The sequence below is a fragment of the Heterodontus francisci genome, chromosome 9 (assembly GCF_036365525.1).
Source record: "Heterodontus francisci isolate sHetFra1 chromosome 9, sHetFra1.hap1, whole genome shotgun sequence".
Classification (NCBI taxonomy): Eukaryota; Metazoa; Chordata; class Chondrichthyes; order Heterodontiformes; family Heterodontidae; genus Heterodontus; species Heterodontus francisci.
Window position 1 is genome coordinate 43975976 of NC_090379.1, and position 17225 is coordinate 43993200.

At 37.8% G+C, this 17225-nt stretch overlaps 1 protein-coding gene across 7 annotated transcripts in view; it reads right to left on the bottom strand.

The window, feature by feature from the left end:
• Window positions 1-3938: 3938 nt before the first annotated feature.
• The window catches only part of wdr20a (WD repeat domain 20a), a 130755-nt gene continuing 117468 nt past the window's right edge, over window positions 3939-17225 (bottom strand). For 3 of the 7 annotated variants that reach the window (XM_068038916.1, XM_068038914.1, XM_068038917.1), the window contains 2 exons: window positions 12699-13985; window positions 3939-4712 (listed from right to left, as the gene is read on the bottom strand). In XM_068038916.1, coding sequence (XP_067895017.1) covers window positions 4659-4712; window positions 12699-13898 — 1254 coding nt within the window. In that variant the 5' untranslated portion in view covers window positions 13899-13985 and the 3' untranslated portion in view covers window positions 3939-4658. Of the gene's footprint in view, window positions 4713-12698; window positions 13986-14822; window positions 15001-17225 lie in introns of those variants that run through there. The other 4 variants (XM_068038915.1, XM_068038922.1, XM_068038921.1 and 1 more) reach the window with 4 other exon arrangements.

Sequence of the window (17225 nt, forward strand, 5' to 3'; positions counted from 1 at the left end):
GTAAGTGGAATAATTGATGATCTTCAGGATACATATCTTTGCAAGGGCAAATTATCAAAGAAGTCAGCTTCTGGATCGTAGGAAACAAGATTTAATTCTAAGAACTATTACTGTTAACCATTGAGACAGATGGCCATCTGTAAAACCCTAAACTATTAATGAGCAAAAAAAAGTGAGGATGGGGCTAGGTAAACAGGGAGAGGGCATGTACAAGTTGTTTAATAGCTTTAAGTGTACATATATTCTGTTTATTTTATATATTACACTGCATATTTATCAGATTGCACTAATTTTAAGTATTATTGTTGCTGGTTTTTTGATTGACAATCTTTGGTTGCAGATCAGTCAAGTTGAAATACATATCACTGCTTCAATGCTGCAAAATATATATTTTTGTTCATCTTCATTGAACCCAAGTACTGCCATTTGGTCAGAGATCAACTTTCAGGATTTTTTTTTAAAAACCCAAATTCCTTCGGTTATTAGCAACCGTATTGAAAAAAGCAGGAATTACTTCGATTAAACTTGCAACTGGTCATGTGCCGTCAGAAAAATTGCTCAAGGGAAGCAGTTCAAGACTATCTTTCCTGCCGAAATGGGTGAGATTTATTAACTAATGGAAATCCCAACTGCAGCCATGCAAGACTTGTCCATAGATAGCATTTTCCAAACAGGAGCAGGTGTAGTATCCCTTTTAAAGTACTGATCCAGATCAATACTTCATATTGGTAATTGACTTTGAGCTCAATGTACAGATACAACAAACTGATGACTACAGGCATCTTTCCCATGCCTCAATGCAACAAAACTTTCTTATTCAGTGGTCTCTGATATATTTACCATTATCTCAAATAGTTGCTTAATCATATTGTATTTGACACCTTGCTGCCAGCAACGGCCAATCCTTTCCTTACATATAGAGCACTCATCCAGGGAATGCACAGTGCCCTCCCCACCATGTTATGGTTTATAAACCAGTTCTAGTGCAGAGGATCTTGGTTAGCTGCTTAGAAAACTGCTTGCAGGACAGTATACTCAAAATACAAACTAAAGAATAATGCAATAATGGCCCACCCTGTGAACTAGCTAAGCTAAAGGTGAGAAGAGAAACCATCATCGACCGTCTGCAATGACATGCTGAAAATCTGGCATCTGTATGAACAGAGATCCGTTTATCTGCCAGCGCAGCAGCTTATGAGTAAAATCAAGACAACAGATGCACTCAGTGGAGCACAATATTAGTCATGTGACTGGACACTACCAAGGGCATATCTAGGTCATTTTCCACAAGAGGTATTTAAGCATGGATCTCATGGGCTCTCCATTACACACAACTCCTAATACGTGAATGGAGCATTAACTTGTTAATCTTTAAATCTCCAGTCAGCCATTCATTAAATGGCTTGTGACACAGGAAGACATAGGAAGGTAGACAGAAATATGAATACTTGATTACATACAAAAAGACAAGAGAACAGTGATAAATTACTCCATACTGACCCATGAAAGTCTGAATGAGTTTGATGAAGGGGGAGACCTGCCACAATAATCTGTAGGGCTTCCATCTGATGACATCGCTCTCAAGTGCCAGATGGCCTACAGCTGTTCTGACACTGCTGGCTAGTCAAGGGTTAGCATATCACAAAAATTGTTTATCTGAAGAGAAAATTGCAGGGTCTGGGGAAATGGCGGATGTGGAACTAACTGAGTTGCTTTTGCAGAGCCGGCACAGACATGACAGGCCAAATGGCCTCCTCCTGTGCTGCAACTGTTCTATGATTCTATACAGCAGAGTCAGGAACACCATTTTAGTTTCTTGGAGTGCAGTGTACCAGCAACCTTATACCCATAATTATACTAACACTTCTCAATGCTGTTGCTGGGGGTGAAGGCCTTCCTGTTGCTTCTATGTGCAGAAGTGAGGGGCTGCCTCAAAACTGGGGGAAAAAAGAGTTGGTCTGAACCAAAGTTATAAAGTGAGTTTCCTTGATTGTAATTTTTCTTCCCTTTAGGATGCAAGCAGCTCCTATTTCGTGTAGAAACTCTGAAGAACTTTCAAGGAATGAGAAAGAGCAACAGTAAGTAATTACCAATATATGGGCATCAATCACATAAGTTAGCAAATTCTGAATTTTGCCCTGTTTAAGAAAGCCATTGCAATTTAAATATTATATTGTCTTTCGCCTCAAGTCCTTGAACAGATGAAGCCAACCTTGCAAAGTTCAAGTACCAGAAAGGAATTTGTCTGATGCAAGAACCACAAGGATAGATTTAGATTAGAGATACAGCACTGAAACAGGCCCTTCAGCCCACCGAGTCTGTGCCGACCAACAACCAGCCATTTATACTAACCCTACAGTAATCCCATATGCCCTACCACCTACCTACACTAGGGGCAATTTATAACAGCCAATTTACCTATCACCTGCAAGTCTTTTGGCAGTGGGAGGAAACCGGAGCACCCGGAGGAAACCTACGCAGACACGGAGAACTTGCAAACTCCACACAGACAGTACCCAGAATTGAACCCGGGTCCCTGGAGCTGTGAGGCTGTGGTGCTAACCACTGCGCCGCCCTAGCATACTAACATTTTCTCACTGACTGCAAATCCAAGTATACCATGCAAGAAATAAAGAGAATCAGCAGGAGCTTTGCAGGATGGATCAATGCAGCTCATAGGCCACATTGGTCTGCAGGCTGTCTGAGACATTACCAAGTGCTCTGTAGTGTATGTTAACAAAGGGCTGTTGCAACAATTCCTCACATCTCAGACAGTTATGAATGTACAATTAATTAAAAGGTAGATATATAGCAGTCATTTCAAAATGCCATTGGTAGTTTTAAATTAACTTTACTATTTAAAAGGGATAGATTCAGAGTTTGAAACAGCATTGCAACAAAAAAATTGAAGCTTAATGCTCAAGTTTAGCAGCAAAGTAAGAGAAGTCGTTTGTTTTCATACTTTTGTTCTGCAGGCCTAGTTTTGAAGGACTAGTTGTTGGAAGAAACCATACTCTTTAACGATAAGTTTACAGCAAAGACACTGGCTGACAGCTAATCACATATGCTCAAACCTTAGTATCCACCTTGAACCAAGAACATCTAGCACGCTGTTCCTATTTGATCATACTGGCTGGCCAATTAATGTAACAGTCTGTTGACTTTCAGTGAAGTGAAATTAGGGCATTATAAATGGATCTGTCAATGGTAGAAATTCACAACACAGGGATCTCATATTAAACTCAAGCCAATTCTCATCAGTGGAGACTTTAAAGTACATGTTAAATGACCTAAGTAAAGCAAAACTGTCAAGAAGTATGCAAGGTATCCTTTATTCAAGCTTCATCTGTACTTTTACATTCTTCCAAGAAATCAGCATTAGCCTGTACAGCAAATTTTATAATGATGTAACATAACCCAACCAGCAATTCCTAGTTAGATTGTGTGACAACTGTAAAACATTTGGCACATCCTAAATTCTTTTACATTGATGAGGGTCTGTTATGACCTAGCAATTCTAACCCACAAAGAAATTGCATCAACCAATTCCTCAATACAGCTGTTCCTAACTGGCATCTAGTAAGTCAGTCCCTGTGCTAGTTTTTGGACCTCGGTGATGCATCAACCACAGAAGTACAAAGATCAGAAATTTAAAATATGCATTAGTTATAAGAACTCTACAGCTGAGATAGCTTTAATTTCTTTTAATACAAAATTTCCTCTTGTACCAAACAGTTAATTCAACAAAGGATTAATTACAGCCAAATTTACTTTTTACAACTGAAAATAAATGAACAAATAAAACTATATTCAAGATTTTATGTATATTTTCTGAATTAGAAACCACTTTCATTAGAGGACAAAACTTCAACTAGTGTAAATGATCATTGCGCCATGACTTGAACAGTATTTATACATATAGTACGCAGTTGGTTCAATTTGAAACAATATTAAAATAAATGTTTAATAGATACAGAAGAATTTCCTTTATTGTCTGCAACATACCTGTTCTGGGAGATTTTGCACGTCCCATTTTAGGTCATTCTCTACTTGCATTAAACTATTAAGTGCAACATTTTAAATATAAATCTATGATTGCAACATCCACCTCCTGAATCACAAATTCAAGCCAGAAAGTAATGACTCAATTTCACGGAGTGCATTCTAAGCTGCCTTCCAACCAGTTTCCGTTTAAAAAGAGAAAAAAGCAAAACAAAAATCAGTGCAAAGTACACAGTGAGATACTAATTCGCAGGATCATTTAATGTACCGCGAACAGACATAGTTCTTTTGTTTTAATAATTTTTTCTCTATACATATGATTAAAGTACATCAACTCTGAGAAGACGAAAGAAAATTGAAAAGTTAAGATTCATAAAATGGTTTTTGGTTTTTTACTGCCAACACCAAGGAAATAAGTTCGCAAGATTCTTGGAGTTAGCAGCTTTCCCATTTTACTTGAACAGATAAGCCCATGTCAACAGCTTACACGCGACATTGTTCTCCCAGTGTTAGCTCTACACAATTCACAGCAGAATCCTGAACAAAAACACCAGTATAATAAAACTTCTAAAGCTCTGTGGCTGAAGACCAGCTCCTGGCTCCAATGTCATTACGTCTTATCCTGTGGCGAAGGTTTGCTAGCAGTAGTGCGATGGCTATACTACAGTCCCACTCGGTGAATTGGCTTGATTTTGGGATGACAATAAGCCCTGTAAATACAGCATTTCAAATTGTTATACCTTTGACATTTGTACTAAATAGTAATTCATGTGTTAATTATGACCTATTAAGTGTTTCAAGTTTTTCTGATGAGGCATCATAACAAAGTATAGGTAAATTGGGAACCTTTTCAAAAGCAATGAAATCCTTTATTAGTAAAGTTTTGCTTGAATTTGCACTTATAGCAACGCAAATAAAAATAACTTAACTCATTCAACAGGTCCAGCACGAACAGAAAACATCAAAACATTTATATAGAAATTATTAAACTTCTACATTGCAGTTGGCTCTAATGCAATTTGGCAAGTCAGATGACTCAAGTATTGAGCACTCAAAACTAGACAGCTGGAAAACATTTTCTGATAGGATGACAAACTATGAAATTAGAACAAATGTGATGCAGTTTGAAATACTAATACAATGCCTGGCTTAGGCATACTACAAAGGTAAATTCAAATGTTATATTTTCCATAAAGTTCACAAATGATTGCAGCCACAAAAAAAGATGTTTCAATTTACCAATATGAATCAAAGGTGTTAAATGGCAATATTTACACCCTCTAAAGAGTCAAGTCAAAAATGTGGCTCATTTCCTTTATAAACCTCTGATACTGAAGCTTTCCCATACACAGTATGATAAAAAAAACATTAGTCTTTTGTTATAGCTTGCATCTCAATGTAAAATGCAAGTCACCAAAACAGTTGTGTGGTGGGGGACAGGAGTGGTGGTGGTGATAGGCGTGTAGTGGAGCACTATAGGAAATGTGAATGAATTTGCATCAATTCAAAATTGCCTAGGATACAGTAGAAATGGCTATATGTAATTATATGTAAAACTAAATCAGTCAATCTGGAAAGTAATTAGTTGGCCCTGGACCTCCAAGTAGCCATGAAGGATCATACAGGAATTTCCATAGGGGGAGGGTTAATGGACAGGGATAAAAGTCAACCAAGGATGGAAGTAAACAATTATGGGACCTATGGTCTTTCTCATTCTGGATATATAAATACATCCATCCACATTACTGTAAGAATGCTAGCTTTCTCCTTGTGACAGCTAATGAGTTTCCCAAATTACCTTGACCAATGAGCATAAAATTACATAGAAATTACAAAGTTTCACATATACTCATCTGCTGCATTTGCTAAGCAACCTGAGTACCTTAGGGCATATTCAGACACAAAAGTAATGGCATTTGCTTTATATTATTAAAGTTAATTTACACCATGGTATACAGATTTGTTTTGAATTTATAATACTATTAAACCAATATGAAATGCACAAATTTACTTTAATGTTATTGGAATTAGAAACTCATCACCTGATGCCAAAAGGTGGGAGGATCTATTAAGTTTTCTCTAGAATTCTCCCTAGGAGTTGCTCAGCTAAATAAGGACTAAAGACATCACATCACATGATGAAAACTCTTTGGACTAACCCTTGCAAATGCAATGCAGGATTAGCATATTACTGCCAGAAGTCAACCTCAATAATCAATAAATGAATATTGCTGTAAAGCTACTAGAAAACAAAGCTCAAATGTTTTCCAGGTATACCAATAATATCCATTGGTTAAATTCAACATTTTGAGCAATGCTCCTTTAGTGACTAATTTTGCAAAACATTAAATACCAAATTTACAAATCAGTTATAATTTATGTGTTTTAAGGTTCTAATCCTAGCCTCTATTGGCATTTATATTAGAATTTTTACATACAGGAACTGTCAATCTTAGTTATCAAAACTATTCAGTGCCAGGTCCGTGAGCACCACCATTACTGCTCAAGTCAGGCTGTTCCTTTTTATATCAAACAGAAGAGCTGTTGCAACTGCTTCCACACTTCAAAAGTACACAGTCTGCATTAAAAAAAGGTAAATTTTTACATGCACATTCTCCTGTTTATGTAACTCTTTCCCATGCAACCCAAGTTATCTGGAATGCTGTTCCCTGCACTCAAAAGTTCAGAGGTGGACCATGGATATTCTTTTGGGCCTCCTTATCTCGAGAGACAATGGATACGCGCCTGGAGGTGGTCAGTGGTTTGTGAAGCAGCGCCTGGAGTGGCTATAAAGGCCAATTCTGGAGTGACAGGCTCTTCCACAGGTGCTGCAGAGAAATTTGTTTGTTGGGGCTGTTGCACAGTTGGCTCTCCCCTTGCGCCTCTGTCTTTTTTCCTGCCAACTACTAAGTCTCTTCGACTCGCCACAATTTAGCCCTGTTTAACCATGGATATTAGATACACATTAAGCCATTAGGAAACTTGTGAATTGCCCATGGGCAGTCCAGTTTAAATTCTCCTTGTCTGATTATTCCCAACCACTTGCAGCAAACCTGTCCTTAAAGTGCACTATGTAGAGAGATGGCCAAAGTCAAGTGCAAGTGAAACTTTATTCACAACACCTTCCACCAGCTGAACCAATGTCAATGGCAGTGGACATTAAAGCTAGCCTACTCTCTAGCTTTCCTGTGTGTTCACGGAGTCGCAAAACACTACCTTTAGAAACTGCACACACACACAGCTTCAAAATTACTATGTTTAAATACATTAACAAATGGTTAATGTTTCAAAGCATTCGATCAACTCATAATTCACAATCATGAAAGCTTAGTGCAACAAAGCAATTAAAGGAGAAAGAAACTGGGAAATTTCAATTTGTTACTCACCATTCATAATGCATCAACCACATTTTATGTTCTGCAAAATAATGTACTTTTTCATCAAATGGTTGAATCAGAACTGGTTTTAGTGTTTTTCAAAATCTAGGTGAAATACGGTATTTTGGAAGTGGTTTGAATTTTTTTTAATGTATGTGGAAAAAAAATCAGCAAATCAACACTGCATAAAGTTTAGTGTTGAAAATTGCATCTTTCCATAATAAAGCAGTATATACTGAGAGCAGAATGGCAGACTGCTGCAGAACATTTTGGAAATTTACATTTTCAAAAAAATCACATTGAGCTCTCCTTTAAGGTCTTCATTTCACATTTCTCAGATTGCACATGACAATCCAGATCCATTTCTCAGTGTGTACAACTAAATTATTTATTTTCTGGACCACTAAGTACAGCATTGCCCTAGGGAGAAAACTAATAACTGGATCACTTTATTGAAACATGAATTTTCCTGACAAACACCACAGGTGCCAAGAGATGAAAAAGCATGAAACCTACTTGGTTACACAAAACCCCGGAAAAAAACAATGGTAGGGGGCAGCTGCTGTGGGGGTTGGGGGTAAAAAAAAGAGAATTTGATTAAAAACCTCCATATCACTTATAAAATTAATTTTGTTGATGCAAGATGATGACTGCTATGCAAGATAGATTACTTCCACTTGAAAGTTAAAATTATATGCAGTTAAAAAAGGGCTTTTGATTGTTCAGGTACTTTTAATAATGGTCTAAAGGTTGTTTAAAGGAACACTGCCAATTCTTTTTAAGGTGGCAAAACTATTTCCAATGAGGCAAAGAATTTATAGGAAAATCAATACAAATAATTTAGCTGGAAAGTGCAGAACAGTATTAACTTGTTAATCCCAAATACAATTTTTGTCTTAAAATTGAGAGGTAAATGATTAAGATAAAAGTTCCAGTGTTTCAAAGGAGATTAAGACTAATTTAAATTACTTCCCAATGATGGTAGTTTTTAAAAAAAATATGGATCAAAGACGTCTTTTTCAGTCAAGTTTACGACATCCCAACTGTACATCCCTCCAAAAAGTTAATTATTACACTATGAAGTATTTTATTTTTTAATTGTAGAAGACACAACTGCAATTACACATCTTCCAACAATTAGTGCTGTATTCAAAATGAATTCAAATGATGATTTCACTCAATTATTCATAGCCAGTTATGTAAACAACTTTCACTGTTATCTACTGAAGAAAATTGTTTCCCCCTGGCTCGCAATACCAGGTAGCAATCTTTAGTGGGCTACAGTCTCGTCTGTAATCAGTGTCGATGCTGTTTACCATTGGCTTACTGAAAGCTTCCTTGAAAAGCAGGGCGTGGATAATAGTACCCGTGTTCAAAACTGAAATTATCCGTAACCCCAGCAGGGGGCATAATTAACAAGAATTAGGTAAAATCAGACAGTAATTAATTCAAATGCTCATGGATCACTGAGAGACATTGGGTCATCATTGCTACCAAAGTAACAGTGAGGCTAATGGTACCCACCAGTCCCACCCAGCTGGAGGACAGTGGAAAGACGTTGGAGGAGGATGGTGTGGCCGTGTCAAAGGCTGCACTGGTCGAAAAGGACGAGGAAACAAAGTTTACCTATGTCACAGTCACATAGGATGCCATGTGTGACTTCGATAAGAACGGTTTCGGTACTGTGGGGAGGATCGGAAACTTGATAGGACGGATTCAAATAGAGTTCCAGGAAGGCAACAACGCGTTCAAGGACTTTGGAGTGGAAAGGGAAGTTGGAGATGGGACGGGTAGTTTGCAAGGACTGTGTGGTCGAGGGGTGAGGACAGTAGATTTAGGACAGAGGGACAACAACCTGAAGACAGAAAACCATTAACAATATCGGCTAACATGGGGACCAGGAAGGGAAGTTGGGTGATCAGCAGTTTAGTGGCAAGAGGGTTGGGGGAGCAGGAATTGGGTCTCATGGACAAGATGAACTCAGAGAGCAAAAGGGGAGATAGGAGAGAAACTATAGAAAGATGAGAGTTTGGGCTAGGACAGTGGGGAGCATTAGAAGAGCTTGGCCAGGTGGCTAGTGGAAAGGAGGAATGCCAGAGGCAGCTGATCAGGTAGTTTTGATCTTAGTGACAAAAACGTCTATGAGCGCCTTGCACTTGTTGTTGGAAGGGAGGATGGGGAAAGGTGTTTAGGAAGACTATTTGCAGTTTAAAAAAGAAACTGGGGGTTATTTTTGCATTCTAGGATGATCCTGGAATAGTGAGCAATTTTAGCAGGTGAGAGCAGGACCCAATAGCGTTTTAAGTGGATCAGCCAGACCTGGCAGTGGATGGCTAAACCAGTTGTCCTCCATATCCTTTCAAGTCTGCGTGTCATGGACAAGGGAATGGAGATGAGAACAGCATAAAGTTGCTGTACTTCAGCAGTAGATACAAACTAAACTCGCCACAGAAAGTTAAGTCTTGTTGATTCCAGTTCAAGTACACTTAGCAATGTGATAAATGTCAATTACTGCCAAACAACCTCTCTGGCAATGAAAATTAATGACTACAAGTGTAGAATTTCACTCCTGCGGCTTTGAATTCTAAGGGATTTTAAAAATGTAAAATTTAATTTTAAAAAAACTTTTCCTTTCTCTCAATCCAACCTTTCCCCCTCTTTTTTTCCTTCTGTGTCTGATTGGCATTGAATTCACACATGCTAATTTACACTTCCTTCTCAGTCCTTGCGCTGTTAACTTGACAATCCTTCAATCTAGAGATATGCAGTTGCTTGCCCTGTTCACTCAGATTGCAGATGTCCAGTTTTCTGCATTGCAACATCATCAGCTTACACTTCTAGCAGCTTGCATAGCATATATATCGGCCCGATTTAAACAGGTAAGTCTAACTAAAGGCAAATGCCATTTGGTGCCCTGCTACAGCAAATTATGGCCCTTTAAAAATGCTGCTTTTCAGGTGAAAGAAACAAAGATGGAGTGACAATACCATCAAATTCTTATCTGGTTAGCCTTGCATGGAAATTGTTTATGGATATAATTAGGTTACTGCCTAATCACAACAATCAATTTAAGAAACTGGAATGAATTCATAAAATGCAAGTTACACACTTACTTTGAAACTGGATTAAATATTTAAATATGTATATTTCAGATAATGACTTACATCTGCATACTTAATATATACACCACCTATAGAGTTTGTTAAAGTTAATGTCCTTCTTAATCCATAAAACACGAGAAATGTTAAATGTAGATCAGTACAGCCTGATTGTTTTGTGTTACAACAGATTATTGATGCTACATTGCACAGCAAAAAATATGTAAGAAACATCTGCAATATTTTCATGAATTCAGTTACAAATTACAAACTTATTGTAATGCCATACAATCAAATACAATAGGAACAAGTTTGTCAGCTGGACATTGTCAAAAACCTTAGTTTATATATAAAATAAAATGGATCATGACCGTGGGTTGACAGTAAGTCAATAATCAGTGCAAATGTAAAAAAACAAGAGCAACAAGCAGCAGCTCCACTTTAAAAAAAAAGATTTCAGTGTGAAAGTCTTAACTTAAAAACATTTCTGGTGCAACAATTGTTGTTTAAGAACAAGGAATAAAAGCAATGTGTATTTAACAATACAACCGATTTCCTCAATTACATAATCCATTACTGTTTCACACTTGTTCAACCTCCAAAAATTCATGGCATCAGAAAACGCTACCCTGAAATGTGCACATCTCAGGGATTTCACAGCCATTGCAGTAATGACTCAATTTTATCAAAGATAAAAAGATGTCATTGGGAAATCAGTTTTAAATAATGAATCAAGATTTGCAATTAAAATTTTAACAGCTGTTCAAATTATATAAGGCTTCCTAATTTGCTCTAATATTTATCCATTGCGCCATTTTGTTTATTGGTAAACAAAGACCGTTAAACCATTGATAATTTAAGGATATTAAAAGCACTAGACCGTGAATCCATCTCAACATTTATTTCACAGATTGTTGCTATATTTACTCAAGTTTGAGAATCTTTGATTGCTAGCATGCCTCCAACACAAATAATATTGAAATGATGCAATGTCATAATTCTGTTTTCTTAGTTACGGGAAAAATGCATCTGAAGTATTTACCTTTTAAAAGCGGAATTATTGTGCCAAGTATATTCCTATCTCACTTCTGTATTTACAGTAATACAAAGGATTCAAAACAAATAAAATGATGTACTTTAAAAAAACATGCGCCAAAAAGACTACAATGTTAATGGCTATATTGAGCTTGTAATTTTTGCTTCAAAAGCTTTCATTTTCAGATGTGATGACACTTATTGTAAACTGAATCTTTGTTACCACAGTCAGAAAAACTGAAACAGCATTTATATACAGCATACATCCATTTAATATACACTGGCAGTATTCACTGATCTTCTTGTCCAAACTGTGAATTAATGAAATTGACATCTCACTGAATTCCACTGTAAAACTTGTGGACTGTTCTGGTACACACCAGATCATGAAGACATGCACAACTTTTTACAGAGATGTACAGTAGTAAATACAAGACATGATAAATATATCCCATGTTTAAGACAAGATATTATACACATAACTCCATTTAAAGAAGCACTTAACCTTCATTAGAAAAAAATTATCTTTTTATAAATGATGTTTTTCATATAGAGATATATATCTCTATATACACATACATATGTATATATACACACATCTATTATATATATATATATATATATATATATATATATATATATATATATATATATATATATATATATATATATATATACATATATACACACACACAACTATTTTGGTACTTTATATTCATGAAAGGGTGGTGCGCCCTCATCTAGGAATTCCATTTGTGAAGGGAAAGAAATCAAATGGGATACGATAAATCTGACAGACCACACTAGTCTTAATGATTGGTGGTCCAATGTTTTCAGGAGACCATGTTGTCGTAATCCCTTCACAATGTGGACCTGAAATGGCAGGCCTGGCGAAAGAGATTACACTTCGCATTTTGTAATTTAAAAAAATATATTTACAATATCTCATGGTTTACTAGTAAGTATCACATCAGTGAGTTTAAGCATGGCTTTAAGAGCAAGTCATTGCAGAACAATTTTGCTCAAAAGCAATTAGTATTTATCAATATTTGGACTTAACAGTGGCTGTGGGAAGGAAATCATAATTTTGGTCAAAAAGCAGCTTTTTGAAAATAATTTGTTCCAAAGAGGAACTGACTGAACTTAGATTTTTTTTTATAACTTAGGTCTAAGAGCTCAGACTTACCACTTTACCAGGCCTTGCCCATGTGCAAATAAAGCCCTCTTGACAGGCAGTGACAATACAGTCTTCAAGAAATATTAATACAGTCAGTCTTTCATGTGCTATCTTTTTACAGATAAGAGGCTCTAACAAGGGCACATCATCCATTCTAGGGCAGAGAGATGTTCCCAGAGTTTTAGCTGAGTCCATTTTAGTTTTGGTGACTAGATTTAGTTTGTCACTGCTTTTGCTGGAAATGTGGCCCATGCTGTGATTTCGTTTGTGATCCTTCTCATGGTGTCTTTCCTTGCGGTCGTGTAGTGATAAGGTTGCAAATTTACTGACTCCAGAAGCAATTGCACCATCCAGAACGTTGCTTTTGTTATTGACGTTCGTAACTGCTGAGTGCGGAAGGCTATTTGATCGAGGAAGAGGAGGAGGTAAGGAGTTGCTGGGTGTTGTAGTGATGCTGCTATTACCATTGCTTCCAGTGCTGGTTGCAACATTTCCAGCTGATGGGCTTGTGGCATTCATCACATTTGTGTGTGTCCGAGCACGTGAAAGAGGTTGATGAGGGAACAGAATATCTTCCGTCAGATCCCATAAACAGAGCTGTGTGTCTTGGCCAACAGAGCCAAACCTATATGTGACACTTACAGGACGACTGTCTGTAGAATTCCTTTTTGACAACCTAGATTGTGTACTATTTGCTCGATCTCTGCCGAAGTGTATTTGGTCTTGGAAGTCCTCATCACTCCCACTGAACTCCATAGGATCATTTTCTTCTACACTAGTGGTATAAGGGTCAAATGCAACAACACTGACCCACGACTTATGTCCATGTCCCCTGGCTATTACACGACAGTCTATAAAAGACCACACGGTCACTAGATCATCCTCTCCACCTGTCACAATGTATTTTCCATCTGGACTCCAACACACACAAAGCAGTCCTCCAAAGTAACTTTTCATTGTACCATGCAACTCCACCGAATCAAAGTTAAACACACGGAGAAATCCATCCTGACTTACACAAGCAAGGTACTTCCCATCAGGAGAGAATGCAAATTCATTCAGGGCCCCTTCTCCAACCGTCCATTTGAGTAAAGGGTTTCTTGTAGATTTGCTTTTGCAGGTGTGAACTGCATAATTGTCTCCTTGTTTCAGTGGCTGATAATGTGGTGTTGTGGTACCACAAGAGTGTTCCACATTATACAAGTACATATTGCCACTGGAATGAGATACTAAGAAGAGGCTTTCTGAACCAGGAACCCATTTTACACAGGTTACTCGTGACTTGTCTATTAACCTCTGTTGAGGAAAAAGACAAGTCTATTAGTATTTCTACTGTGCAATATCTTCTAAACTATTGAAGCATGTAGCGGATAGAACAGTTAAAATTAAAACAAGGTACATTCAATTTCCTTTACAAACAACCTTTTAAAATACTATTAAAACCTTATATTAGCCTACTACAAAACAATGATCACTTTAGTTATCAAAATATATAGCAATGAGCCACTTACTATTGAATGTTGGATAAAAAGGACCTGAATGACCAAATCTAAATATATAATATAAAATAAAAACAAGAAATGCTGGAAATGCTCAGCAGGTCTGGCAGCATCTGTGGAGAGAGAAGCAGAGTTAAGGTTTCAGGTCAGTGACCCTTCGTCTGCTTGAATTCTGATAAAGGGTCACTGACCTGAAACGTTAACTCTGCTTCTCTCTCCACAGATGCTGCCAGACCTGCTGAGTATTTCCAGTATTTCTTGTTTGTATGTCAGATTTCCAGCATCTGCAGTATTTTGCTTTTAAATCTAAATATCTATCCTTCACCATTATACTGGCTGGGTTAGTCATTTTGATCTTTAATAGATCAAGCCACAAACGTAGATGGTCACTGTGTTACGTTTTGCGAGTGAGTGGGTCACTGAACCAAGATCAATATCGTAACTTCAGATCATGGATGTCCCCAGGTTTTGATAAATTTAACAATCCAACTTGGGAATAGTGAGTTAGGCAAAAAAAATTGACTCCATTTGCAATCAATTGTCTCCCAATCTCATACATGGTATATTCCCTAGGTGACTTGGACTGTCACCTGGATTTTGCTGTACTAATTAATGGTGAGGCTGTAGCACTCACCGTTGTCAGTTTTATCCAGTAACAACAACTTCTGGCATCCATATATGCACTGTTAAAAGCGGAAATCCGGAAGTTGCTGTGATACCCTGCTCTTCTACAGGTTGCAGTCTTTTCCAATGGAATCTGCACAGGGATCATTGTCATGGCGTGAACTTAGGCTAATTACCCAAATTCTCGACTAAAGAACGATGAAAAAGTTAGGATTTGTTCAATCAGGAGTAAATGATTTTTTTAAAACAGGGTAGTAAATGATAACTGTTTAACAACAAAGTGTGGAGTCTCATTCCCTCAAGAAAATTAATGTTGCAACTTTTAATAGTTCTTTTTTTGCTCTTTATGTCTTCCCTTAATCCCATATGCATGTCCCAATATTTATTTCACTTCATGCACCATGATTTAAAAGTAATTTCTATTTCCAGTTTTCTTTTTACTTCCAGCATTGCAGTCGGTCTTCAATCTAATTGGTTTACAAGCCTCCCTGCCGTTTGCCCTCTTCATAGGGTGTGGGTGAAGCTGAAGATTCAGCTGATTGCACAAGCATTTAAAGAAATATGGAAGTCTGTTACCCTTCCATATCATACACTTTTTAGATCAAGATCAACTGGGGAAATTTCCTCAAATATGGCTCCAATGGGATGGATGGATCAGTTAGTCCTCAGTTGTAAAGTGATGGGTGAATTGTAGAGCACACCTTGAACAGCCTTTCGCTGTATTTGCATATGGTCGTGCGAGAGAACGCAAGCGCTTTCTCCCACTGTCGAATTATAGGATATTCTGGTTCTTCTTCCTTGACAAAGTGACACATTGGATACTCAACATGTAGTCAATGAAAACATTACAAGAGGGGGAATTAAGCAACAGAGATATCATTTGTTAACTTCCTAACAGATCCAATGTAATACAGTTGTAGTTTTAGACTTGCCTAAAGTGTCTTTCTCACTATAAAGTCTTAATGGTGAAATGATTTTCTTTAAATTAAAAATGAGACCCTGAAAGCAAGATTAAACATTTAACTCTAAGGAGATAGGAATAATTAAAATATAAATCAAGTATAGATTTGGAGTACCAGTAAACTAAAAGGTACATTTTATATCCAAGTCAAAATCTGTCATCTTTCAATAGGGAATATACTTTGAAAACCTGGCCTGCTGGATTGTCCAATTTAAACAAGCAGCTCTTAATGACAAGAGTGCAGCAGATAACCAAATCTGTGAGCTACAGAGTTATGCAAGAATTCAATACAGCCTATCCAACATTGGGAAACTGGGTTTTACAAAGAGCTTTGGTAGCAGTATCCCAAATTGCACCACCCATGACAGAATCCAAAAAAATCTCTGGGAACTTCAAAGCCTCAAAAGAAGTGCAGTAAAACATAACTTCAACCCTATGCTTGGTATAAAAAAAACTTTCCCAAAATACTTGGAACTTATGGCCTGGTTCATCTTCATATTTCTTGTCTTCACACAGAACAAACTGCCATTGAAAAACCCATCAGATGTCAGTTGAAAAAAGGTGCAAGGAACCCATGTGATAAATATGGTGGACTGTATCCTTCCATAAAGGTGAGAACAACACTCATGAAATTTTACAATAGTAGCTGGAATGAAATACAATAATTAGCATAACCATAGGTACACAGGGGTTACAGGACCAGAAAAGGTAATGCAGCCAAGCTACTGGTCCTAAAAGCTAATACCTCACACTAACCAACTCGCACAAATACAGAACTAAATCTCTTTAAAAAAAAAACTTCTTTCCCCACATAATTTGCCTCCTTGAGTGATCTATTCCACTTTTTCAGCAGCACCTGCATAAAGAAGTGTAATATAAACTAACTGTGCATCTTCCTTATTCTAAACGTAAACCTTTGTGCCCTAGTTCCAGAGCAGGGTTGTCCAACATACGACCAGGATCCAGCCCGCGGATGTAAACTGTACCAGGCCATTCCTCATCCTCGCCAGATGTCGGCAATGTGTCCGAACACAGACACCAGTGCTCGTGGTAAAAAAAATTTTGAAGATTGTGACTGGCAATTTCAGAGATGATATATTGCCCATTGGCTTCTTTCATTCCAGCATTTTTTTAAAAGCACAATGTCAGTTTCAGTGCTGACAGGTGCTGGGAGCAGGGGTGGACACACAGAGAGGGGGGGGTGGGTGGAGAGACGGAGAGATGTTGGGGAGGGGGGTGGGGGGGGAAGAGACGGAGAGATTGGGGGGGGGGGGAGAAAGAGACGGAGAGATTGGGGGGGGGGGAAAGAGACGGAGAGATTGGGGGGGGGGAAAGAGACGGAGAGATTGGGGGGGGGAAAGAGACGGAGAGATTGGGGGGGGGGGAAAGAGACGGAGAGATTGGGGGGGGGGAGAAAAGAGACGGAGAGATTGGGGGGGGGGGAAGAGACGG